Source organism: Ceratotherium simum, chromosome 23 (assembly GCF_057802395.1).
Source record: "Ceratotherium simum simum isolate JZ-2026a chromosome 23, ASM5780239v1, whole genome shotgun sequence".
Lineage (NCBI taxonomy): Eukaryota > Metazoa > Chordata > Mammalia > Perissodactyla > Rhinocerotidae > Ceratotherium > Ceratotherium simum.
In genome coordinates, this window is record NC_141922.1 from 42,019,328 (window position 1) to 42,047,137 (window position 27,810).

The window sequence follows — 27,810 nt, forward strand, 5'->3', positions numbered from 1 at the left end:
TTGGTGTACTCTATTTTTAAGAATTTATTTACAGAAAAAAATCAGAGATGCACACAAAGATACATGTTTAAGAATGTTCACTCTAGCTTTCTTTATAAAATCAAAAACTTTGAAACAGCTTAATAACCATAAGAGGGAACTGGTTAAACATTTTGTGATTTATCCATATGTTGGGATATGAAAAAGCCCTTTAAAATCATGTTTTAGAAGACTATTTAATGATGTGGAAAAATGCTCATATTTTGTTATATAAATAAAGTTTTAAAAACAACTACTAATTCCATTATCGCTACTGCTGTTCTTTTCCTCCTTATCAGTGGCATGGTTGCTGTGACAACCAAATTGAGGAGCAAGTTCAATGAAGCAGGATAAAGAATGACGGAGGTGTGCACTGTCCTCCATGGAGGCACAGAGCGGGGATATGCAACTTAAACTAGAGAGTTAGAGACAACCACCTGAAGAGGCGACAGGTGAGCTGAGTCAGGGAAGAAAAGGCTGTCAGCCTGGCCCATGGGAATACGGGGCTATCCAGGTAGAGAGGAGTATGTGCGTGGGCTCAGAACCTCGGGTACCCTGGAGGGCATGGAGAAAGGGACCTCACCTGCCAAGCCCATGGATGTACACTTTGTCCTCAAGACCATGAGAAGCCATCACAGGGGAAGGACATGATGATTCTGATGTTCTCAAGAGGATCATTCATGCACTGGAGTGAGAAGGCTGAGAGGGGCTAACCTGGGGACAGAGGACTAATTAATCCAGCAAAGGGAGTCTGAGTGCAGGCTGAGGCATAAGGAGAAAAACGGGAAGGGGAAGGATTTGAGAAAATCATAAATGATTTAGCATTTTCTGGATGAATGCCTGATATTATGAATTTCAATTACTAACATATAATTTATTCCTTATCAGCTAAGATCATGCTAAAGTTATATGCTACTAAAGTAGTTATATATACGCTGCGAAAAACCATGACTGATGACCACAAAGAAGACGACTCACTTGAAGCTTGCCCAGTGGTAAGTCCTCATCTCTAAAAATCGGCAGACGACCATGCCCAGCCAGATGCCGCCACCGTTGCACAGGAGGATGTCCAGAATGACTTGATCCCACCAGCACTCGGCAAAATTGGGCAGGAGATGCATGAAAAAAAGCTAGGAAACACAAAAGATGGTGGTCGTAAAAAACTGGGGTACATGCAGAAAGATAAATTTCCTTTTAATAATGCATTCTTTTAGGAAAAGTTGTTGACATTTCAGGTTGTCCTAATGAATTAAAAAACAAAACAAAGTCTGTAATCTGGTTCTTGTTTTTTATATTGTGGATGATTTGCAGATACTACTAATCCAAACAGCTCTTCTTTTTTGGACATAAGGCTTTAAAGAAATGATGGCCCCTCTTGAAAAATACTACCAATGAATTACCTTGGCTAATGGCAACATGACAAGGATCCAGGAGGGGAAAATGAGGCAAGTCTTCATACCTGGCAACAGAGCACTGGCATAATGCTAAGAATAATATAATAATTGAATAATAAATGAATTAGTTCCTCCAATTTCATTTTGCTAATAGTTTTTCAAGAATATTTCTCTTTCAATCATTAAATGAGACATTAGAGCTGAGATATTAGAGCTCTATTAGGAATCCATTTTTCAGCTACAAAACATCCTGGATGCCCTTGTCATTCCTAAACACCACAATCCTATTTGTCTCAAACTGGAAACTAGTTAGTGGGTAAACCTACCTATTTACTTCTAAGCAGATCTCCTCATTACCATTTATTTGTCTCACTTGGGATTTTAACTTCATTCTTTAGCTTTATTTCATTTGTTTCTTTTTAAAATTTGTGACATAGAGGCACGCTTTAAGTTAACAAGGAGGTTTTTTTCAATACAGTTTAAATACAGTTCTGTACCACAGAGGCTGGAGAATGTGTTACTTGACTAGTAAAGGACAGACTATCTTCTTCGTACATGTAAACTATTCACACTGTAGAGTCTAGATAACTGCCCACACCTCCTTCTCACCTCAGTTAGCTCCCAAGTAATGCTGATTGTCCAGCAGAGACCATAACTACGGATCAACAAGGCCTTCATGGCCCAGCCCCAGAAATGTCCAAACGCAAATATATCAAAATGACTGATAATCCTCTCCCAGGTGATAACGTGGCAGTTCACAGCATACTCCTGTTGAAAATAAAAAGGGAAATAATTACTGATACTCTAGAAATCAACCTGCTTCCAGGATTCTGACAATAGACAAAAAGAACTGATATAATCTTGACAACTAATACATATCCTGCCCAATAAAAAAAAGTTTTAGGGGCTGGCCTGGTGGTGTAGCGGTTAAGTGCGCGTGCTCCACTTTGGTGGCCAGAGGGTTCGCAGGTTCGGATCCTGGGCGCGCACCAATGCACAGCTTGTCAAGCCATGCTGTGATGGCGTCCCATATAAAGTAGAGTAAGATGGGCACGGATGTTAGCCCAGGGCCAATCTTCCTCAGCAAAAAGAGGAGGATTTGCATTGGATGTTAGCTCAGGGCTGATTTTCCTCACAAAAAAAAAAAAAAAAAGTTCTAGTAACTGGAGATTCTTGAGAAAAAACGGACAAGTACTAGAGTTTATAAATCAGAATTGCTTTGCTCTGAATTGCAACAGCTGGGTTCAAATTGGAATCAAAGTAATTTTACCAAGGCTTAACACAACTGAAAGCTGTAACGCATAGCCCACGTCATCTGACCATAGGGCAAGTGTCTTAAAGCTAATAACAAAAGCATAAACAGAATCCCAATAAATAAGAATAAATAGAATCCCAATAGGTTTGGAAATTTAAAAACACATCTCTAAATATCAAGAAGTAAAGAAGAAATTGTAACAAAAATTTAAAATATATTCAGTCTTAAATGATAATGAAAATACTATATATCAAAACTGATGGGACGTAGGTAAGCAGAACTTAGAGGGAAATGAAAAGCTTTAAATGCTTACATTAGAAAAGAAGAAAAGCTGAAGCATCAAATTTCAGAAATCAGAAATAAAAAACAGAATTATCCTCCATCCAAAAATGTATCAAATACTACATAATTTAAATATTAAAAAATTCCAGGGGCCGGCCCCGTGGCCTAGTGGTTAAGTTTGGCACACTCCGCTTTGGCCGCCTGGGTTTGGTTCCCAGGCGAGGATCTTCACCACTTGTCGGCGGCCATGCTGTGGCAGCGACCCACGTACAAAATAGAGGAAGACTGACACAGATGTTAGCTCAGGGCAAATCTTCTTCAGCAAAAAAAAAAAAAAAATCCAAAGCTTTTAAGATTTTGGTTCCCTCTAGTATTTTGTTTTTAATGTGACATACTTTTACATAATTTTAAATAGATATCTTTATATTTCTGTATTTATTCTGAAAGTAATCATATGACAATATAACAGTTCTCAGGAATCTCTACATTTCATTCTTTCTTCCCCAAATTAATCTGCTAGGAAGAAGTAAGATTTGGAAAACAGCTACCTATTATCAGCCAGCTGAAAGAATTAAGTATAATATTTTCAAAGTCTAGAAATGACACTTTCTAAGGGAGCAGAAGAGCACCTCGGCGCTCTTCTTTCTCTTCTGAAACCCCCCACATTGGATTTCCTAAGCCTTTCTCAGATCCAACGCATTTCAATTTGCAAAGCCAAAAGGACATTTTTTTAATTTTTTGTGAGGAAGATCAGCCCTGAGCTAACATTGGTGCTAATCCTCCTCTTTTTGCTGAGGAAGACCGGCTCTGAGCTAACATCTATTGCCAATCCTCCTCCTTTATTTTTCCCCCAAAGTCCCAGTAGATAGTTGTATGTCATAGCTGCACATCCTTCTAGTTGCTGTATGTGGGACGCGGCCTCAGCATGGCCAGAGAAGCGGTGCGTCAGTGCACGCCCAGGAACCGAACCCGGGCCGCCAGTAGCGGAGCGCGCGCACTTAACCGCTAAGCCACGGGCCGGCCCCCAAAAGGGCATTTTTAAAAACTGTCTTTTTTCAGAAACATTGTGATGCGATATTAGGATGTATAAATGAGAAATCTAGAGAAAAGAGGAAAAAATTCAATACAGATAAGTCAAGATAAGGCATAAAAAAAGAAAATTTTCAATAAGATGAAGATTCTCTTTCTGGGCTCTGGAACAACACGTGCCTGACTCAGGGACTCACAGAGTGACAGAGAGAAATGCCCTTGGGCTGAAGCACTTATATATTAGGTTAAAGAGAGCTGCAAGGCCCCAGCACCCCCAAATTTCTCAATCACTCTATCCTCTTATTTACTCTGGAACACACTGCTTAGGGTTAGATAAGAAGGGGTGAGTTCTCTTTTCAGAAGGCTTCTCTGAAAAAAGTCATAGGTTGAAAACAACTTGGAAGGCCATTTCACTCTCTGTGAGAATGTTTCTGTGTTTTAACATATGGAAAGGCACTTTGAAAATCATAGAGTCAAATGTCCCCCGGGTGGGGATGCAGGACCCTGCAGTTTAATGCAGCCGGGGAGCTGCACACGCAGGCACAACCCTGGGAAGCAGAAGAGGCATTAAATGAGGACATCCCAGAGCCAGAACTGGAGAGGGGCAAGAGCGAGGAGTGCGTGCGTGTGAGTGAGCGGCAGGTCAGGACCAATTCTGCCTGCCTCCTAACCGGTCAGAGGGCAGATCTTGGTGGCTCCACACTCTCCCTCAATTGCCCAACACTCAACAAAATACCAAGTTCTATTCATTTTACCTCTCCAAGTGTTTCTTTTCTCCATCTCACCGCCATTATTATTTCTTGCTTAGATGTCTGCACTATAGCTTTTTAAAATTATGAAATGTTTCAGGTATAAAAAAAGAACAGATGACTCTTTAATAAGCACCTGACTACCCACCTCTAGCTTAAGACTGCAAAGAGTTTTAAGTGGTTTGTCTGTATTCACTTTTGCTTCCTGTAATCGATTCTCTACAAACAAAATGGTTTTGCAGACCATAAGTCAGACCATTTTGGGGGTGCATGCGTTTGGAGGGGTAGGTGGTTGGGTAAAGCATCCTTCCTGGTGTGGAAGGATCTTCACTACTACACACTCTAAGCCTCCTGCCCACGCTCCCCCTCACTCCTCCTGGGGAAGCTGGTGACCTTGCAAGAAGAAAGAAGATATGTACTCCAACCTCTTTGGGGTCCTCTCTTTGGAAATTATTTGCCTACGAAGAGCAGAGGTTCTTATCTGTTCCCTCAACCTTGCAGAAATGTTTGTGGGTTGGGCCTGCCTTGTGGAAAGAAGCTGGTGATCGTCCAGTGGGACAGAGGAGCATGAGCCTGACTCACTCAGGAGAGGGATGCTGTTAGCAAGGCCACATGGCCCAGGTCTAAAGCCATCTGCTCCACTGAGCTTTCACCAGGAAGAAACTGCTGACATTCTGCACTCTTTTTTCTTTCTCCAAACTCCACTGGAGATGGTGGTTTTATTTACTGACCCGCTCAAACACCAACCGAGATCATGTAACTCCTCTGCTTAGAAACCTGCCATGACCGTTTATTACATTTAGAATAAAATCCAAAGTCCTCATCCAAGTCTCCCCAGCCTCAGGAATCGCCCTCCTCTACCTCTTCATTTCTGCTCTCCTGGAGCTCTTCACTGATCCCAGCTCCCCCGAGTTGGGGCCTCCATACAGGCTGTTCCCTCATCCCTGAATAATGGCCTTGACCCCCTACTCCCACATTGCTTGGCTAACTCCCACTCATTTTTCAGTTGTCAGCTTAAACATCAGCTCTTCACAAAGCCCTCCCTGACTTCCGAGCTAGACTGGGTCCCTTTTATATGTTCTAACAGCACCCATTTCTTTTTCTTTACTGCACTGCACACATTGCACTGCAGACTGATATCATCATGCTTTCTTGATTCTATGACACATCTTTTCACACTGTAGTATTTTGAGAATTGGGATGAATATTTCAATATATTACAATGTTTGGTGCATTTATGATACAAAGTTTCCTTTTTCCTCTCCCAAAAGCCGTACTATAATTGATGGTGCATCTCAAAACTGATGCTGACTTCCTGACCCTGTGGTCAAGCTTACTGTTACAAAAACAGACAACCAGATGCTATGCTCCTCCTGTGGGATACACAGCACCACCTATGAAGTAGTCCCACCCTAGAAACTGAACTGGAATCTGGAATCCGATCCAGCCTCCACGTCTAACTTCCAGTTTATAGGAAATACAGGGGCACAGAGAGATATGCTAAATGATACCCTGCAAATGCAAGCCGCAAAATCCAGACGTGAGAACTCTATAGAATAAACACTATGGTTTCTTTGACAAATAAATTTCTAGGTAAAAAAAGGTAGACAGGGACTACAGATTAAGAGAGATTTAAGAGCTACACAAAATGCAATGTGTGGACCTTGTCTGGATCCTATTTTGAACAAATCAACTGTAAAATACCTTTATGAGGTGATTGGGGAAATGTGAACACTGACTGCATACTGCTAACTGTTGAGCAACTGAAAATGACATTGTGGTTATGTTAAAAAAAACAGTCCATATATTTTAGATAAAATATCTGAGAACCGTTTCAAAATAATGCAAGAGGTAGGGGGTAAAAATGGCACAAGACTGGGCATGTGTCAATAACACTTAAAAAGAATTGTTGAAGTTGTCTTTTTTTTTTTTTTAAAGGATAATTTTATTCTACTCTTTTTTTTCTCTCCCCAAAGCCCCAGTAGATAGTTGTACGTCATAGTTGCACATCCTTCTAGCTGCTGTATGTGGGACGCGGCCTCAGCATGGCCAGAGAAGCAGTGCGGTGCGTCGGCGCACACCTGGGATCTGAATCCAGGGCCGCCAGCAGCAGAAGGCACGCATCCAACCGCTAAGCCACGGGGCCGGCCCCTGAAGTTGTCTTGAGTGCAAGAAAAAGAGCCAACAATGATTTGTTTCACTTGTCTTCTTGTAGACTCTAAGCTCCAAGGGGACAGGGAGCGAGCCTACCCTCTTCCCCACTACCACCAGCACAGGCTCTAGCACACTGGAAAAGCTCCGTGAGCATTTACGACTGAAGACTGCTGCGTCAGACAACCGCATTTACAGATCGGGTGTGCTCTGAAAGCTTGTCTGAAGCTTAGAACATATACTGTTGAATAGAATCAATATTCAGAAAAGTAGAAACTTTTCAGTTACACAAAAAACTGCCTCTAATAGGATTTCAATGACCCCTGATACCAAGTTATAATATTAATTCTAAGGGGAAAGGGAGTCTGAGTTTCAACGTGCGACACCAGACATGGACCAGAGTCTATCAAGATTAGGAAGAAATGGGGAGAACAGATGACCCTGGGAACCCGTTGTTTTCCATAAAGGTCCTTCTCCTTACCACAGACTCTATCAAAGGGCTGGTATTTCTCTAGAGCCATCAATGAAAAGGTCCTCAGAACTGTGAAAGATTACTTTAAGGAAGTGTACAAGGGATGGGGCAGAGATGGAGAAGACTAAGGCTGTGCTAGTACCAGCTGGAACTCCAGAAACCAAAAACAGCCTCAGGCTGTGCTTTGCATGGCAAGAAAGAATTAGCCAATACTTGAAAATTAGATTTTAAAAGCCAGTTTCAGCTCTTTGGGGCTTTAACTGCAACCTTCGGATGTCTCTGTGAGGTCAAATTCCTAATGAAGCTAGACGTCAAGAGCATTATTAGATCCAACCTTCTCCCACCGGCTGTGAGAACAGGACCGAGATGCACCAGCAAATCCACCCACAAGTCAGTTTACTTCATAATATGACCAATTTTGCTTAAAAACTCCCCGAAAATTGTGGGGGAAAATATCATACCTGGGATATCTTTCTCCTAATCTCCAGCTCATAAGGCTCCTGTGAGCATCAAAGCACGTGTTATTATTCTAACTGTATACCCGAGGCACAGGCCAAAGGAAAAGTAGAGGTTTTGGAGTCAGAGGGATCTTACCAGTTTGTGCTTTGAGCGAGATACTTATGCATTTCAGGCCTCTTTTTCCCCCTTGGTAAGGTGGGGATATTAACGCCTAGCATGCACGCATGAGGCGTACATAGACTCCATATAAAGCACCCAGCACAGTGCCTGGCAGATAGACAACCCACAGTCAGTAACGGCCACCATCCTCCCCACAACTGTCATAATCATCATGGTCATCGTTAGAAGCTGTAAGTCACCTTGTACCATTCTCTTCCTTAGAGCAGGAAACCCCAAAACTGACTTTTCTCCCTGAGACTTGTAAATAATTTTCGGCATTCTTATTTTTGCCTTTAGCATGTTCTGTACAAAAGTGACAGATAAAATCTGGAAACAGCACTCCCAGCAGGTCTGACTCATCTCCACTACAGTAGAATGACCACTTCTCAGGCCTCTGATTCAGTCCCTTTGTCTTCTTTCTTGCTGGCTACACAAGGGACCATCTATGGCCCAAATGCCTATTCTCCTTTTCTGAGCATCACTAGGTTTTTCTCCAATCTATAGCACACGGTAGGCACTTAAAAAAAAAAAAAAAAAAGGGAAAGGAGTAGCATTACAGTATAAAATAGCATCTTCACTAAAAGTAAAAGCACAGAGTAATTTTAGCCAAGAATAAAATTATTTTTTTTGGTTTAATAAAAATAATGAAAGAAATGGCCTAAATCATTGCCCTTCAAGGCAAGCAGGGGGAAGGATCACGGCACCAGGACTGGAGTTAGGGAGCAGAGGTGCTGAGGTTGACAATGACGAAGCAGAAATGGGCGCCACCACTGAAGACTTGGTGTGTGCCAGGCACCATGCTAGGCCTCGTAGATAGTGTTACTTCGTTTAGTTCACAATAAACTCCCCAAAATAAGGATTATTATTTTACTTTATGAAGAAGAGAACAGGCTAACAAGTATGTTGCCCAAAGTCCCACAGCTAACAAGTGACAGAGGCAGAATTTACGTTCAAGGCTGTCTGATGATAATATTCACATTCTTCCTATCGTCCCCTTTTGCTCCGAGAGAGGATTTCACTTCACTGGACTGTATCATTCATGGAACCCACACACCTCACCAACCTGCCCAGAGACCCGGCTTTTAGATATCTACATGGGAAACATGGAGAAGGGACAATTTAGAATGTGAAATCAACCACCTCCTACACCTAAGAGTCGACCAATTTCTCTAAGAGACCACTGGCAAGTACGTACCATGACATCTGCTTCCCTTGTGGCATATCGAAGATTTGGATCTAGCCAGTACATTATGGACTTAACCTGCTCGAAGTTCAGGAAGAGGAGGAACACCAGGAACAGGAAGTACAGCACACTGAGTCCTGAGGAGACAAAAACACCCTCGTGTTTAGGAGACCTCCGGGTGTCAGACACACAACACACGTTAGACCCAATAGCTGATGGCCCAAAGCAGACACTGCAGCCTGTCGCGGCCCCATTACAATCTGGTGTTTCCTGTGATGAGAGTCTGACGCACAGTCCTTACTCAGATTGAGAGCGGTCAGTAATCCTCTCTGAGAAAATGATGCTTAAGCTGAGAGTTGAAGGACTGGCAGACAAAGGGGGGGTGGGTGGGAGTGGAGGGGTGGATGCAACACTCAGGCAGGGAAAAGGTGTGCAGGCAGGGCCCTGAAAGAGAAATGTGCTGGGGCCGCATGTGGCTGGGGAGCCGGCAGAAGGGGAAGGGAGCGAGGCGGCACTGGAGTGACAGTCAGGACTGGGGGCCACAGCAAGGATTTCAGATCTTGTCCTAAGTGAAAGGAGGAGCACTCGACGAGCTTTAAGTGGGGAGATAAGGTGATCTAGGTAACATGTCACGAAGTCACTCTGGCCACAGCGTGGAGAGCAAATGAGGTGGGCAAGGCGATGTGGACAGCCAATCTGGGGCAACTTCAGTAGGGACGAGTGTGAGGTGCGAGAGGAGGCCCAGGGCCACTTATCCGCGTTTTCCACCCATGTTAGCGCTTGCAGGCATGATGTTATTGTCACGTCATATCATAATTGGTATCCTAATAATCACCTCATGTCATTTAAGAAAGAAAGTTAATAATCTACTTAAAGAAGGCAAAAGCCTGCAAATACATTTTAGAAAGATTTGATGGTGGTTTAGAACTAACCACCAGAGGCTTTGTCACTTCTCCTGTCGAACCTGCTAGAATTAAAATGTTTGTGTAGGACATCTAGACACTGTGATACAAATGACCTTGGACCACAGCACCCATCCAAACTTGGCTCAGCACTCATCTCCCACAAGCCACTCCAGAAAGAATGTCCGTGGCTGGAAGGAAATCCACCGTGGCGGCTACAACACAGGCCTTCCAGCGGGACCACTCCCGCTCCTCAGGGAGCTCAGGGGAGCTGGAGAGTAGCATGGCCAACCCAGCCCTGCACCCCAGGGCCCAGGGAACACTCATTCTTAGGCACACAGGTATGAGAACCTCGTTAGGTTTGCACTTATACACCTATTTTTACAAATTTTCATTTCAAATGGCCCCCACTACATCTTTTTATTATAATCTTTTCAAAAGAATTATTTTAAGACAGAAAAAAAGTGTCTTTGGAGCAAGGGTTCTTAAACTGGAGTTCATGGTTGGGCTTCATGGTCTATGATGCCCCGGATATAATATGCAGAATTCTGCGTGCACGAGTGTGCGTGCGTGTCTGTGTGTGTGTATTGGGAAAGGGTTATAGTTATCATCAGATTATCAAAGGGCTCCATGATCCAAAAAGATCTCAGGTAAGAAATGACTGCTCATTACCTATAATGCACCACATGAAATAGGGAAAACTCAGATGTAGCCAACTAGCTGAAAATAACGTCACCTCAAGCAGCAGTATGGAGTCCATGTGATGTAAGTATGATGCAACCAGGATTATCTTTTTAAAAGTGTAAGTGAATCATGTCAGTTCTCTGCAAAAAAAATCCTCCCGTGACTTCCCACTGCTCTTCGCTCCACGATCCTTACTGGCCTGGCCCGCCAGCCCTGCAGGGTTCTGTCTGGGCCCAACTTGGACCTCTCTTGTTACTCCCCAGGGCCTGCTACACTCCAGCCATACTGGCCTGGAAGACACCAAGTTTCTTCTGGCTGGGGACCATCTTCCAGCCTTTCCTTTGCCTGGCCTCCCTCCCCCATCTTGGCTTAGATCCTTCTTGCAGGTGGGTGTCCACATAAGCATCCTGCCTTCACGTCTCCTCTCATAAGCAAGAGAAGGCAGCCACTCAGTCATCATCACCTCACAGGGTTTTAATAAACTTCCTAACACTTGGCAACACCTGATATTTTTTGATTATCGATTTGTGTAATAGTTTGCTATATCTGTCCTCCCTCCCCGGGGGCTCCTCCCCTGACTACAAGGGGTGCTGGGGGGAACCTCTCATCTGTGTGGCCATGCCCTACAGCCTCAGGGCCAGACAGGCCTGCCACACAGAGGCAGTCCGTGAATACCTGCTGAGCGAGTCACAAAGAGTCACCACTAAGGTCACCATGTAGGTCAAAGAGACCTATGAGCTCTGAAGGCTGAAAGAAAAATATGCAACCTGGGGCAAAATATCCATTTTTAGGGTCCTTTTGCATAAGATTACATTTTCTGAACCTAAAATAATTTATTTGATGTCTTATTTAGGCAAGATGAAGCCAATACCCAAAGTTTTGAAGATCTGTTTTAAGTCCATTCAGGTGATTTGATTATTTGGCCTAGAAATCAAGTAAAAAGTAACACATCTGATATTTATATTAGATGCTTGTCACTAAACCTTAGTTCAAATCAGGGCTCTTTGTCTAAAGACTTCTCTCTTTCTCAAGATCTTTCCCATTCATAGCCTTGAGGAGACGGCTGGGTTTTCAGTCCCTCTCGGATGCTGACAAGACAAACGAGCTTATAGGACACACTTGAGCTTGTACTAGCGAACAGCAACATCAAGATGCAGAAAGAAAAACAAGCCGCATTCCCTTATGTCAAATCCTATGTACAGTAAGAGACAACAGCATAAGAAGGGGGTGAGTGGAGTCGAAACAGTCCACATGTACAGGAATTTAAGCTATCACCAGTACTTTTATTTGTGGCAAAGAATTTTAATAAAAAATTTATATTAGCAACACCAAAAAGTAAAAAGCTATAAAGCTTTACTGTAGAGTGGTAAGTAAAACTGCTATAATGATATACAGAAAAGGATTTTTTAAAGTACAACATATTTTTAAATCAACTAATGGTTAACTCACCAAAAACCATTCGCCATAAGGCTGGATGAGGTCGAGTAAATGGACCTGCAGATAGATAACATTTTAAGGTTAGAACGCACTGGTTTCAAACAAAGACTAAAACTAAAGAAAGCGCTGCTGATCTCCATAAAGAAAAACAATTAAAAAAAAAAAACTCTCATTTTTTTTTTCCCTACATAATTTGAGGTCAAAGTCTAGACTGAAATGTTTTATCCACACTGTAACAACCCTTTTATCCACATTGTAACAATAATCGCCACAATTGTATCAGCACCAATCTCCACAATAGAGGTGTTTTTTTTTTCCCCCCCTAATGCTTTATGTTTAGCACTCTGACCATAACTTCCCATGGAAACAATGTTATCACAGTGAGCAGTTTACCAGGCTGGCCTTCAGTGTATGTAATACATATTGACAAGTGAAATCTCTCAGCTAGCAGGAGCTGCAGAGATGGGGAGGGAGGGAGGGAGGGAAAGGGAGAGAGAGAGAGAAAGACAGAGACAGGGACAGAAAGGGGGGGGGAGGGAGAGGGAGTGAGAGAGAGAGAGAGAGAGAGAGAGACTGACTCTGACAGTGAAATAGAGAAACACTGCTCCTTGAAAACAAGTGAGGTAGGGAGTGAGACTGAAAACAAACCCTCTGAGCACTGGAATGTGCTAGTGCAGTGGCTTTTGATCACGAACTGTGGTAACAAAATGCCTTTTACATGGCAATCCAGTTCAAATACACAGATGCGGATTCCACGCAGTGAAAACAAAAGTTTCACAGGATGAAACTTACTCTTACTACAAATGATACACCAATAATTTCTCCTCTATTTTATCTCATTAAAAAAAAAGGTAGAAGAAAGCAAACAAGCTAGGCCTTGATCCACTAAATTGATTTACCACCAACTGAAGGGTTGCAACTCACAAATATTGAAGAGTGCTCTAGGGGGCACCTGACCTATTTGGGGCTGCCCGCACCTTTGGAACAGACTTCCCACACTTGGAGAATTTCCAGCATTATGAATCCCCTATCTCCAGGGGAGATGCCAGAGCTTGCTGTCCAGCCTTCTTTATCGCTAGGGCTCGGTCCTTCACTTGCAACCATGCCAGACTTGACCTCAGGAGCTGGTGACAACAGAGGAAAGTATACAGAGCTCTCCTCTCCCTCTGGCCAGCAGGGACAGTAGTGTTTTAAGTGGCACTCCTCAGATTGGTGAAGGCCACACTAGTGATCGTGGCAGTGGTAGCTCCGTGCGAGTTCGCTGCAGGGGACAGGGGGACAGACTACAGCCAATGCTCACTGGGGTTTCCTCGTTAGACCAGTTCTGGATGACATGCCAGTTCCCAGAAGCTGGGCCTGGGGCCTGGTTTCCGAGCCCTCCTACAATTTCTCAAGTCAGCCAAAATCCTCTATCTATTTTTTAATTGCCAGAGTCAGCTTCTGTTGCTTGTAACCTGTAATCCTGTCTGAAGCAAATATCACATTGTAATTTTTATTCTGGAACTCATTCTAAAATCCATCTCTTCTTAAAAAGATTATGTTAAAACATATTTTAACTGCTTTCTTTTGATGAATCAAGTTCATATTAGGAAGATCAGTTACAACTATCTCCCATCATGCAAAACTATTCAGTTCCCGAGTTTAGATGCTGAGAGTTCAGAAGGTGAGTGAGGTTCATGAGACACTCTGCTTTATCCAAATTAATTTGGTATCTGAATATTGGATGGCAAGTAATGAGAGCTCAGAGCATGAGAGATTTATCTAAAAAGTTATCCAAATCTGTTCAATATCTGAGTTTTGATAGTGATAGCTCAGAGAGCAAGGAATACCTGTATTCTTTTTTACAAGTTTTTTTTTTAATGTTACCTTGCTGTAGTTTTGTTTTTTTGGTTTTTTGTTTTTTTTTTGTGAGGAATATCAGCCCTGAGCTAACATCCATGCTAATCCTCTTTTTGCTGAGGAAGACCGGCTCTGAGCTAACATCTGTTGCCAATCCTCCTCCTTTTTTTTTCCCCAAAGCCCCAGTAGATAGTTGTATGTCATAGTTGCACATCCTTCTAGTTGCTGTATGTGGGACACCGCCTCAGCATGGCCGGAGAAGTGGTGCGTCGGTGCGCGCCCGGGATCCGAACCCGGGCCACCAGTAGCAGAGCGCGCGCACTTAACTGCTAAGCCACGGGGCCGGCCCCAATATCTGTGTTCTTTTTAATCAGCTGTTTCTTTCTCAGAAAAGCACAGCGAAGCACAGAAACCAGAATCCCCTTCCAGATAACAATGCTGTTAACTTTCTTCAAAAGTTCTTGGACGGCTTTTAGCTAAATGATTAGCTGATGGCTAAAAGTGTCATCTTTTAAGTAATTTTCTCTTCTAAATCCTCTTCACTGATTTTTGGTTGATGTTTCTTGACTTGTCACCATGAATGAATGTACTTTGTATTATAATGACTGTCTGTCTTGCAAATATTACTTCATCCATACTATCAAATTAACCTTTCAGACATAACAAGGAACCCAAGCTTTCTCTATGCTTTTCTCTTATAAGGTCCAATTCTAAAATTTTACGACCTATTATTTGGCTTGCAACCAAATTTCATGCCCAATCAACACTTAAAATCATATAAATAGTGTTATCCTCAATAACAATCAAAATTATAATTTATAATAGTCAGCAGTACTTTCCAGAGCACTTACTGTCTGCCAGACTGGGGGATGAGATCCCACACACATTATCTCTCAGTTCTGACGGCTGAGTGATGTGGGTGCTGCCATCAACCCCACTCTACAGATAAGGACACTGAGGCATAAGGAACTTGCCCAGGGCCACATAGCTCCCAGGACTCCACCTCCAGTCTGACAGCACACATGTACCTGCCCATCCACTCTGTCAGGCCTGGGCCAGCTCTGGAGGAGACAGTAGCGGGGAGTTGAGATTTGCGTCAGGACCGCCTCGGGGAGAGAAGGAAGCTCGCTAGTGGTGTTTAGAGTTGCTGCAACGTGGAACTGATAGCAAGGTCAGGCGAAGCGAGAGGGCAGGGAACTGATGTAAGTTCCTTCACATCAACCAGCAGAATGGCCTCCAGAGCCGTCTTAAACCTCTGAATTCTTCAAGAGAAGTCTCCTGAGAACAGAACCCACCCCTTCTTATCTAACCCCAGCAGTGTGTTCCAGAGTAAATAAGAGGATAGAGTGATTGAGAAATTTGGGGGTGCCGGGGGCCTTGCGGCTCTCCTTAACCTAACAGATAACTGCTTCAGCCCAAGGGCATTTCTCTCTGTCACTCTGTGAGTCCCTGAGACAGGCACATGTTGTTCCAGAGCCCGGAAAGAGAATTTTCATCTTATTGCAGAGCTATTTGTTCTTTTAAAGCCTTATCTTGACTTACCGCTATTGAATTTTTCCCTCTTTTCTCCTGATTTCCTACTTACACATTATAATATCACATCACAATGTTTCTGAAAAAATACAATCTTTTTTTTTTTTTTTTTTTTTTTTTTTGGTGAGGAAGATTCGCCCTGAGCTAACATCTGTGCCAATCTTCCTCTATTTTGTATGTGGGTCGCTTCCACAGCATGGCCACCGACGAGTGGTGTAGGTCCGTGCCAGTGAACTGAACCTGGGCCGCCGAAGCGGAGTGTGTGGAACTTAACCACTAGGCCTCAGGGCTGGCCCCCCAAAAATACAATTTTTAAAAATATCCTTTCAGCTTTATAAATAGAAGTGCATCAAATCTGAGAAAGGCTTATTAGCAAATCTGATGTGGTGGGTTTCAGAAGAGAAAGAGGAGTACCAAGATGCTCTGCCCTGAACCAGGTAGGTGGGAACCACTGGTGTCTTTTGCCTACAAAAGGCGAGTTAACACACTGGAATGTAAGGTAACCCTTTTAGTAGCTAACTTCAAAACCCAATCCAGGTTTTCTTTCAGCCATCAAATCTGCCAACTTCTTTCTGAGAAGAAACTCTGAATGTTTTAATGTAGTATTTTAAGAAGTGCATTCTAGTAGCATTGCTCACTAAGAGTACCATCTTCACCATCAAAGGCAGTAATATTGCTAAAAATGTTATTACACTTCTTAAACAATTGAGAATGAGGCTGGCTACAGTCAAGTGTCACTTGATGGGGATACGTTCTAAGAGATGCATCATTAGACGATTTTGTGGTTGTGCGAACATCAGAGTGTACTCACACAAACCTAGATGGCACAGCCTACTACACACCTAGGCTACATGGTACTAATCTCACGGACCACGTGGTCTGTCATTGACCGAAACATCATTATGTGGCACATGACTGTACATAAACCTCAATATTCATGCTCACTTGATCACCCACACCTGGCTACTCCAATCAAGTCACCTCTTTGAAAGCCATGCTTTGCACAGCTGTCATCTGCTCAGACTCGTTAGTCCTATCTATAGTCTCCCATGAACACTGACTTTATCTCAAAGCGTTACCCATAGATCTTATTTCCCAACGAACTATTTTCTCAGTGTTCTTGTAAAATGAGGTTTCCTTCCCTTCCTCTGACTACTGCTATGGTAAGGAGACTATTAGGAGTGCTGCATCTCATGCTGTATTTCTTATGTATACTCTATTTCTGATCTGACAGAAGCTGCCTGGAAAAGTCTGGATCCAGTTCAGTTACTCTCCTCCTTGATTATGCATCACTCCTAGAGTGATGAGGGAGAAACAGCGCCGTTTTTGTTTTGGATTGTAGTTTTCTTACAAGGCACATTTAAAAACTACCTGTTTTATCTTCTTTGTCCGTCCCTACATCTAGAATACATAATTTTCAATCAGATATTAAGAGCAAATATAATTTCAAAAGAAACAAAAACCAAACATCTTCACCATGAGAAGAGCTAGCATTTAAAAAACTACCTCGGAAATTAGAAAATAAGATCATTACTCGACTTGCCAGCTACAGTTATACCTAAGAAAAACTAAGTTTAAGGGACCAAAGCTGAGGGAGGCATGATTCTTTTAAACAAAAACTAGGAGTTACATTTCTGTCCTCTGGCCCTTAGTCTGCTTCTTCTCTTGATTATTATTTTATTTTAGCTTCACTGAGCTACAAATTGACAAAACTGTAAGGTATTTGATTACTGTTATTTTAAATTTTAAATGTCTCTAGGAAAAACTTAGAAAAGTTTAATAAAATTATCTATAAGCAAATCTGAAACCTAAGAATTTTTTTTTTTTTACAAGAAAAAGTAGTGGAGAGGGCACAGAGAATGGGGGGAGACAGGAACTTTTCTTTTTTTAATTTAGAAGACAATGAACCTTCTAGATCACCTTCAAACCTCAAGGATATGTGATAAGCACTATCTTAACTCAGAGAAGTCAAATGAAGATGAAGGACAAAAAGAAGGATAAACTCAGGAAAATCAAGAAATACTAGTATTTTGCTCACCTCAAAATACCTTAAAGAAGTGCTAAGTGGTGTTTCTCTAGCAGATAAGTAAAGGAAAAGAGAGGACTAATTCTGTGAACTTTTTTCCTGGCAGATTCATTACTTAATTCAACATATACTTATTGAGAGACCACTGTGGGCCTAGCACTGGGGGTAGTTAAGGCCCGGGAGGTTTGGGTAGGGTGGAGTTGAAGGGGGAGGAACAGTTCAAGGAAGCCCTCAGACGCCGGAAAAGCACACCAGAAGGGCCTGTGTTGAAAGAAATCTCACAGCCAACTGGAGACTCAAACAGGTTTCTAAATTTCACTCCAGTGATACAGTTATAATTACACTCCAATGATACAGTTGTATAATTAAAATTACACTTACACTTGAGTGTCAGTTGCTATAATGAGATGGGAGTAGTACTAAAAAAATTTTTTTTCTCCTAGAAGAAAATATAGGCAGTAAACTCTTTGACATCAGTCTTAGCAGCCTCTTTTTGAATACCATGTCTACTGAGGCATGGGAAACAAAAGAAACAATAAACAAATGGGATTACATCAGACTAAACAACCTCTGCAAGGAAAAGGAAACCAGGAACAAAATGAAAAGACACCCTACCAACTGGGAGAAAATAGTTGCAAAGCATATATCCAACAAGGGGTTAATCTCCAAAATATATAAAGAACTCATACAACTCAACGACAAAAAAACAAACAACCCAATCAAAAAACGGGCAAAAGATAGGTAAAGACATTTTTCCAAAGAAGATATACAGATGGCCAACAGGCACATGAAAAGATGTTCAACATCACTCATCATTAGGGAAATGCAAATCAAAACTACAGTGAGATACCACCTTACACCTAGTCAGAATGGCTATAATGACCAAGACAAAAAATAACAAATGTTGGAGAGGATGTGGAGAAAAGGGAACCCTCATACACTGCTGGTAGGAATGCAAACTGGTGCAGCCACTATGGAAAACAGTATGGAGATTTCTCAAAAAATAAAAAACAGAAATACCATACGACCCAGCTATCCCACTACTGGGTATTTATCCAAAGAACTTGAAATCAACAATTCAAAGAGACTTACCCACCCCTATGTTCACTGCAGCATTATTCACTGTAGCCAAGACGTGGAAGCAACCCAAGCGTCCATCAACTGATGAATGGATAAAGAAGATGTGGTATATATACACAATGGAATACTACTCAGCCATAAAAAAAGACAAAATTGTCACATTTGCAACAACATGGATGGATCTTGAGGGTATTATGTTAAGCAAAATAAGCCAGACAGAGAAAGACAAACACTGTATGATTTCACTCATATGTGGAAGATAAACAAACACATGGATAAAGAGAACAGGTTAGTGGTTACCAGAGGGGAAGGGGGTTGGGGGGGGCGGGCAAAAGGGGTAAACGGGCACACATATGGTGACAGATAAAAATTAGACTATTGGTGGTGAGCACGATGCAGTCTATAAAGAAACTGATAGATAACAATGTACACCAGAAATTTCACAATGTTATAAACCCTTATGACCTCAATAAAAAAATTTTTTTTAAATTTTTTCTTAAGGGAACCGAAAGAGAATGGGAGAGGAGAAGACGGCAGGAGAGAAGTATGAAGTGGTTAACAGACCCTTTCCTTCCCCAGTCTCACCTCAGGCTCTCTCCCTCCATGTCTGTTCATAGGACTGAGGAAGGACCTCTAAAACCTAACCCTGTTACTCAACCCGTTCATTGTTAAATGAAATTTTGCTTGAATGTCCGCTCCTCTTCCATATAACTCAGGGGTAATTCTAAGCCATTGGAGGCAATCCTATTCTTCTTTTATTCTTCCAGCCAATGAAGATCCACTGAAGGTCTACTCTGTGCCTATTCCTCTAGGCACTGTAAATCCTGTTCTCAGGTCTTGTTGGAGAAGAGACGTATGGCCCAATCCTGGACAAAGAGAACTGAGAGCAAGTGTGCTGGAGGGTTTCCAGAAAACATTTCTTGACTCTTAAAAAGATACACTGGAAGAAACGATCTTTTCTTCTGCTGGACATTGTCCATGACCATATGTCCAGCACTGTAGTAAGCGACCTCAAGATCATTAGGGCAGTGAGGCACAGGCTGGGACCAACACGCTGAAGATGGCAGAGCAGAAGGAGGTAAAGAAACTGGGTCTTCACCTGTCTCTAAGCTGCTGAATTAGCCACCCCCGGAACCAGTCTATCTCAGAACTTCTTGTAATATAAGAAAGTAAACAATTTCCTGGGCCAGCCCCATGCCTTAGCGGTTAAGTGCTCGCGCTCCACTGCTGGCGGCCCGGGTTTGGATCCCGGGTGTGCACTGACGCACCACTTCTCTGCATGGCCGCGTCCCATATACAGCAACTAGAAGGATATGCAACTATGACATACAACTATCTACTGGGGCTTTGGGGGAAAAATAAATAAAATAAATTATTAAAAAAAAAACAAAACAATTTCCTTATTCTTCAAGCTATTGTAAATAGATTTCCTATTACTTGTGGCCAAAAGTATTCTGTTACAAAACCCTATGGAGAAAGTCAAGGGCTTTCTTTGTTATTTAGACTCTCTATAGAAAGAATCACAGGGCCCTCTTCCCACAGAGTTGACCAATTCTACCACATAGATAGCAGACATGAACTCACACACGCAAGACACACAGACACAATCAAGTTTAGACCTGTACTCAAACATGCAGGGCAGCCTTTACTAGGTCAAGGATAAATGCATTTGAAGTTGCCAAAGCAGAACCATTCTGGGAATGCCATCCACTGAAGGCACTGCCCCAAAACTGCCTTTCAAGGAGAAGACAAATTTGGGGCTCTGTGTGCTCATTCATTTTCATTCCCTAATCTGAGGATATGTGCCGAGGCGGGGAGGAGAGGAAATAAGGGGACAAGGCTGGAGCAAGACGAGGCACGCACAGTCCACTCAGAGAAGCAGCCACCCAGCGCTGCGGCTCCTGGAAAGGCCCGAGGTCTAAAAGCCAGCTCTGGGCGGGGACAGACACATGGCTTGGGAGCACCCTTTCCCAGTGGCTCTGCCAGCTCCCCCATCATCTCTATGGCATCTCCCAAAGCCACTCCTAATTTAAAAATATTCAATAATAACACTCTTTAATGTGGAAAACCTGTAGTTTTACTGATCTTATGTAAAGTGTAAGTAAATGGACCTTTAGAAAACAAGGTGGGGCCGGCCCCGTGGCTTAGCGGTTGAGTGCGTGCGCTCCACTGCTGGCGGCCCGGGGTTCGAATCCCGGGCGCGCACCAACGCACCGCTTCTCCAGCCAGGCTGAGGCCGCGTCCCACATACAGCAACTAGAGGGATGTGCAACTATGACATACAACTATCTACTGGGGCTTTGGGGGGAAAAATAAATAAATTAAATAAATTAAAAAAAAAAGAAAACAAGGTGGATACAACGTGTTTGTTTTGTACCCACAGCTTCAAGAGGATATCTCCAAGTACTCACTTCCCCAATGTCCTAATTCTTCTTGCATAGGATATCGAAGCCATTGTCCTTGCCTGTATCTATCTGAAACCTTGTTTTTGGCAAGTCCTGCCTACAGATGAGCAGTGTGTGTGCACACACACACAGGTGGCAGGGAAGGATAAGGCAGGACAAGAGTAGAAAAAGGAGAATATAGGAAGGTTCAGATCAATCTGCTAGCTCCTGCTGATCACGGACGACATTTGGGCAGCAGAGGAGCAGGCGCACAACCACCACCGGCCTTCTGCAGGATCTGAAGCACACTAGGTACAGGCCAACCAAGACCCTAAGGTTGTGCTCCTGGGAAAAAGAAAAGCCAAGACTGAGAGAGAAGAAGAGAAGAAGAAGGAGACAGAAACATATGGGAAGACAGGGATAAAACACCTCACAGTGGACCTAATATGAGAAATGACCAAAGCACCGCCCGGGAGCCAGGGCCCTAACACAGGCTGACATCAGAGAGCCAGGGGACCTCTGGTGGATGACGGACGACCATGGCTCAGCTTTCTCAGCTGTAAACCAAGCAGACTAAACTAGAGGAGCCCTCCGGATCCTTCCCCCTTTGTACGCATCACCAAGTCCACACAGCCAGGATCAGAGAAGCAGAACGCAAACTTAACTTTTATCTTTCCAAAAGGAAAACAACAGCACAGTCCCACCAGGAGAGGCTGAGCAGGTTAAGTGGACTTGGAAGATTAGAGGACATCATTAGAGTGCAGAGGAAAAACCAGCAGAAGTCACAGAAAATGTTACATACAGTGAATTTAATCCCCCAACCTTCAGGGCCTTTGGTACCCTAAGAGAAACATCTGCTAGTGAAGTCTCAACACCCAGCTCCTGCCAAAGCTTCACTGAAGGGACGGCTGTAAAATCATGGCTATTGAGAGACTAATCTTTGAGAATCCTCAGGCTTCCAAAATGGCTTCTGGACTCAGAAATAGCAAATTAAAAAAAACAAAAAACAAAAAAAAGCAAAAAAGACACCTACAAAGCCGTGAAGAAGTAGCCCTTGAGAACTAGGCAACAAATTAACACACAGCCAAGGAAAGCTGGAGACTTGAAGAACAGACCTAATACTTTTGGACTGATGTTTCCTGAGCACATACTCTGCTCTCATTGATTAAAAAACACCCAAAACAAATAAACAACAAAACAAAAACAAGGCAGAACAAGATCGAGAGATATGAAAGAAAAAGGAATCTCTGGGTAGACAGTGTCAGAATTGAGTTGAACTGTAGGACACCAGCTGCTGTCTGAGAATTGCTTGTTAGTGGGGGACCCCGCCACCCCCAAAACACACACACGTTGGAATTGGTATTACCACGGTACATTTCCAGGTAGCAATTAGTAACATTCATAACGAACCTCTTAGATTACACATTACATTTACTGAATAGATGAGAGAACAGAGAAAAACACATCTTAAAGCATGATATTTAAAACCTGAGCAGGGCCCATGGAGGATAACTCATAAGACTGAAACAGTTTCAAAATATCTTAAGTATAAAAGAAATAGGATATAAAAAGTGAGTATTTAGAAATGGTTACAGAGAACGAATAGAGAATATTCTAGGGAGAAAGTACTGAAGGAGAATAAGAAAAAATAAAGCAACTTGTAGGGGACAATTCAGAGGAAGGGATGAATCTTAAGTAGGGCAGAACACCAAACCAGTTTCTAAACAAAGGTTTTACCTCACTCTATAATTACAATGGGAGGTAAAGTTCACAGTAATAATTGTCCTCTTTACCTGATGATAAAAACTCAAACCCCAAATACATAATCAGCAAGGTTACTGTGATAAAAGATCACCTAGGAAAACAAATTATTTAAGTAACACTCACGACAGCATTGACCCTGTCCTTAGCAAAAAGGAGTAACTGAGTAATAATTGTATTTTATGACTCAGCTGATAACAACAAAAATAGCAACAACAAGAACAACAGCTGACATTTATTGAGAACTTACAATTTGTCAGTCACTATTCAGAGAATTTAACACGTATTTATTTAGTTAACCCTTACAACAGTACCTACCTGTTACCTCCATTTTATAGCAAGAAAGGGAAGCACTCGGGAAGAGGTGAGGGGACCTCCCCAGGGCCACCGAGCTAGGAAGCGGCAGAATGGGCAACCTGCCTCCAGAGCCTGTGCCCCTAACCACCACACAAAACTCAAATTATTTTTTTATTCCACTTTCTAATTTCATCTTCTAGATGACATGCATCTCAAAAACACCTAAAGGGCACAATGCACAGGAGAAATGTGATAAAGCATTACATCACTTACCATTGGGGAAAGCTAACACACTGATGATAAGAAAGAAGAAAATAACAGAGAGGATACCCCTCCAGATGTTGTCTTCTGGGACAGAGTCATCCCTGCAAACAGAAAGAGAACATTGAGCATTCAATGTATTTTCAGATCCAAATAGTCAACCTAGAAGGAGTAAGAGTTCCATGTTCTAAAAACTGGGGGACTGCTAACTTTATTTTGCTAAGCAAAGTCATTACACACACTACTTACTATTCACTTTCATTTCCTAAAATAATACAATCTCATACAAAGTCCAGTTCTTATAAGAAAGGCCATTGGCAACCTTACACACCAACACACATTTTACTCAGACAAGCATTTGAGAATCACTGTTCTTTTTTTTTTTTTTAATTTTTATTTATTTATTTATTTTCCCCCCAAAGCCCCAGTAGATAGTTGTATGTCATAGCTGCACATCCTTCTAGTTGCTGTATGTGGGACACGGCCTCAGCATGGCCAGAGAAGCAGTGCGTCGGTGCGCGCCCAGGATCCGAACCCGGGCCACCAGCAGCGGAGCGCGCTCACTTAACCGCTAAGCCACAGGGTCGGCCTGAGAATTACTATTCTTTTTTAAACAAATACCCAAGATGTCAAAGGGTAAGGTTTATGTTGGAGAAATGCCTTCTGGTTTTAGGAATAACTAAAGATGACCTTCATGATATAGACTGTGGTAAAGAAATTTTTCAAGCATCAGAAAGAAAGCATAAGATTATAAAGAAGAAGGGCGTAATGCAATGAGATTATATAATCAATTCTTAAAAATGGGCAGCTGGCTATCTAAGGGATGAATGATGGGTGATAAGAAAGATTAATAAAACATGTTAAAAGCAAAATCAAGAGAAAACAAAAGACAAGATTTAAAATCACACCAGAAGCAAAAGAATGGTAAAGAAAGCAGATGAGCTTCCTCCCTCTTGTGCCTGGTCATTTCTAATTTATTACTGCATTTATCTCCTCCATAACCAAAACGTAACCGAAATAATTCCACCTGTTGGTTTACATGTTACCTATCTTCCCTGTAGAAAGTCAAGTCCTGAGGCAGGGAATTATTCACTCATTGCATCCTCAGAGCCTGGCACGTAGTAGGCACTCAACAGATACCTGTGGACTGATTATTGATTAGGGAGAAAATTTATTGTGTAAAACCAAGTAAAATTTCCTAAATGGAAATTTTATTAACATTGATGGTGGAGAAGAATTAGGTTTTGACAGTTTACAAAAAAAAAGAAGAGTCTAGTAACATATCCAGGGCTCGAGAGAAGCAAACGAAAGAGGGAAAACAGAAACATAAGACTAAGATTTTCTGAATTATTGATAATTATTGAGAAGCTTGGAGAGGGAAGTTTGATGTTTCAGTTTAAAAAGATGCAGGATGAGCAAACAGAAAATAAGAGACGGAACAGAATGGAAGGAGGTATTTTAGAGATAATGAGACTATTAGCAATAAACTTAAAAGTGATAAAAAAAAGTTCAGTTTACCTAGGAAAGGACTGCAGTGAAAGAGCTTTCAAAAGACAAATATTAAATTAAGGTTAAACATTACTGAAGGAAAATAAAGAGGTCAAAAAAATCTTAGAAGAAAACTAAGTCTGCATAGAAAAAAAAATCTAGAGCACCAGAATACAGGAAGAGGTGCGGAATGAAGCAATAACGAATTCCCTAGTTAAGGACTAGGTCCTGGGGTGGTGTTGGTTTAAAAACAGAAGTTAATTTAGATATCAACTTCTGTCTAGGCTGCGAAGTTTCTGCACCCAATTAAATAATTTCCATACTTATGACAGGATTGAGCATAAGGTTCTGAAATAAGAGATCATACAGATCCTAAACGTTTCTTAGATCATCATATGGACAAACAGCATTAACACCAAGGATGGACAAACAATGCTTGCCTGTTAACTTTCTAAATCTGATTACAAAACCAAACGACAAAATCAGACAGACTTCCTCTTGCAGCAAAGTGCAATCTTATTTTAATGGACACCCTAACAATTTCACATCTGCCCAGAAGTTATGAACACGGCCCTAAAAATGCCAGCCTGATCATTACTAGGAAACTTGCGATGCCTTTTGGCCTAGGCAGGGAAGCCCCATATCCAATTTCCAGGAACACCAGCTTTTGCTGAAGAATGGCTACACGCAGGGAGGGGTGGCACACAATGTCCTCACTCAGACCAACATCACACTACTGATATTGGTAATGATGATGACAATAATAGCCCCTGTTTATCAAGTATCTACTGTGTGCCAGGCACTGAACAGGCAGTTTATAAACATTATCTTTAATTGTCACAACCCATTTGCAAAACGGGGTATTCTCAACCACATTTTACAAATGAGGTACAAAGGCTCAGAAAGGTTATGTAACTTGCCCAAGGCTGCGTAGGTATGAAGTTGCAGGGTCGGCATTCAAAACCAGGCCTGCTACCCTCTGAAGATGATGATCCAATTTCCCCTATGCCGAACTGCCTCTTGAAAAAATTATCTGTCATCCGAAATCAATTGGACTCATGTTGGTGCACAGGGATGGTATAAGAGAATTTGACAGGGCACACAATTTCTAAGTTACAAAATAAAAGCAAGGCTGAAATGAATAACTGTTGCCTGGGAAAAGAGATGATTCCATAACTCATACCTTATACCGAAATATATTCTGGATGATTCAAAGAATTAAAAGTTAAAAAAAAAAATTCTAGAAGAAATGATGGGAGAAAACCAAAAATATAACACAACAATCTTAGAGTGGGGAAGACCTTTCTAACGTATGACACAAAACCCAGAAGTCATAAAAGAAAAAAATGATAAATCTGCACAGCAAAGAAATCAGTAACAAAATCAAAGGAAAAGTGATAAACTCTGAAAAAGTATTTGCAGCTCATATCAAGGCAAAGGGTACGTTCCCTAACATACAAAGTACTCTCCCCCCATCCCCCACCCCCGCCAAAAGTAAATTAACTGAAAGAACAACAAATGGACAAAGAAAAACAAATAGAAAAATGGGCAAAGGATATGAAGAGACGGTTCACAGAATGGGAAATCCAATGGTTCTCAGGCAAGTGAAAAGATGCTCAACCTTGCTCGTGGTAAGAGATGGACAAATTAACACTGAGAGACCATTTTTTTATCTGCCTTATGGACAAACGTAAAAATTGAATGACTGAGCTGGTGAGGATATGAAGAAATAGATAAACAGACACCCTCACATACTGCTGGTGGTAGTATAAATTTAAACCACTTTTATGGAGGGCAAGTTGACAACATATTAAATTTACAAATGCATATACCTTGTGACAGTAATTCCATGTATAGGAATTTATCCCATAGATATAACCCCCCCTTATACAAAAAAGGCATGTCCAAGGTTGTTCACTGCGGCATTATACGTATTAGCAAAAGACTGGAAACAAGCTAAATGTCCATTGAAAGGGGACTGATTAAATAAATTATGGTCCTGTCTCACCCCATAAAAAGAGTAAAGAAGGTTTTTACGAGTTAACTGATACAGAATCATTTAACAGCTGTCATGAAGTAAATAAAACAAGTTGTACATCAGTGGGTAGAGTAAGCAACTATTTGTGCAAAAAAGGGGACGTGTGTGTGTGTATGTAACTTGTAACTTGTGGTTATAGCAGCATAGCATGTCTCTGAAAACCCACCCAAGAAATGGTAACGCTGGTTTGTTCCAAGGAGGAGAAAAGAGGGGTGGGAAGGAGACTCTTCTCCACAAACCCTTTGATATATCTTGGATTTCAAGCAATGTAGATATGTTATTCTTCTCAAAAAAAGTTAACTAAAATTTTAATTAAATAAATGGCTACAGTAAACCAGCCAATCAGTCTCTATTTAAAATTACCTACTAGTCAAAATGCTTGAAAACATACATCAACATTAAATTTATAAGAACTTGAGATCAGTAATAAATAAGGACATAAAACCAATGAAATTGCAATTTTGTAAATTTTGAGCAATTTTCTTAGAAAGACAGAATCAAATGGATGGCCTAGTTTCAGGAGAAAAAAACAAAGGCCTATTAAACCTGAATAAAATAGCAGTGGGTCTGACAAGTTGGCAGTTTTATATTTGTCTAATTAGAAAAAAAAATGTATCAAAGGTGGACAGCGAGGTGGTTAGATAAACTGAAAATGTCAGTACAGGAAGATCAGACTTCTGTGATCAAAGACCAGAGGGCAGGCAGGTGAGCTTAAGAAGGCATTTGAGCCATATCAGACTAGTGGCCCAGTGTCACGGTCTGAGTCTCGAGAGTGGAGAGGGTGTACCCACGGCACTTAGAACAGTCCCTGACAAGAGGTGGGTGCCCAGAAAGAACAGAACGCGTGACTGAGGCTGCCCAATGCCCCTCCTGACACCCCTCCCCCTCCTCATGACAACCGGACCACACAGGGCCATCTCTAAGGCCTG

At 41.9% G+C, this 27,810-nt stretch overlaps 1 protein-coding gene across 1 annotated transcript in view; it reads right to left on the reverse strand.

The window, feature by feature from the left end:
- PTDSS1 (phosphatidylserine synthase 1) overlaps nucleotides 1-27,810 on the reverse strand; it is a 63,749-nt gene that overhangs the window by 27,501 nt on the left and 8,438 nt on the right. Inside the window, exons 2-6 of the mRNA XM_087447613.1 lie at nucleotides 23,368-23,459; nucleotides 12,187-12,231; nucleotides 9,164-9,288; nucleotides 2,022-2,180; nucleotides 997-1,148 (exon numbers count right to left, since the gene is read on the reverse strand). Of these exons, the coding sequence (XP_087303739.1) occupies nucleotides 997-1,148; nucleotides 2,022-2,180; nucleotides 9,164-9,288; nucleotides 12,187-12,231; nucleotides 23,368-23,459 (573 nt within the window). The remainder of the gene's footprint in view (nucleotides 1-996; nucleotides 1,149-2,021; nucleotides 2,181-9,163; nucleotides 9,289-12,186; nucleotides 12,232-23,367; nucleotides 23,460-27,810) is intronic.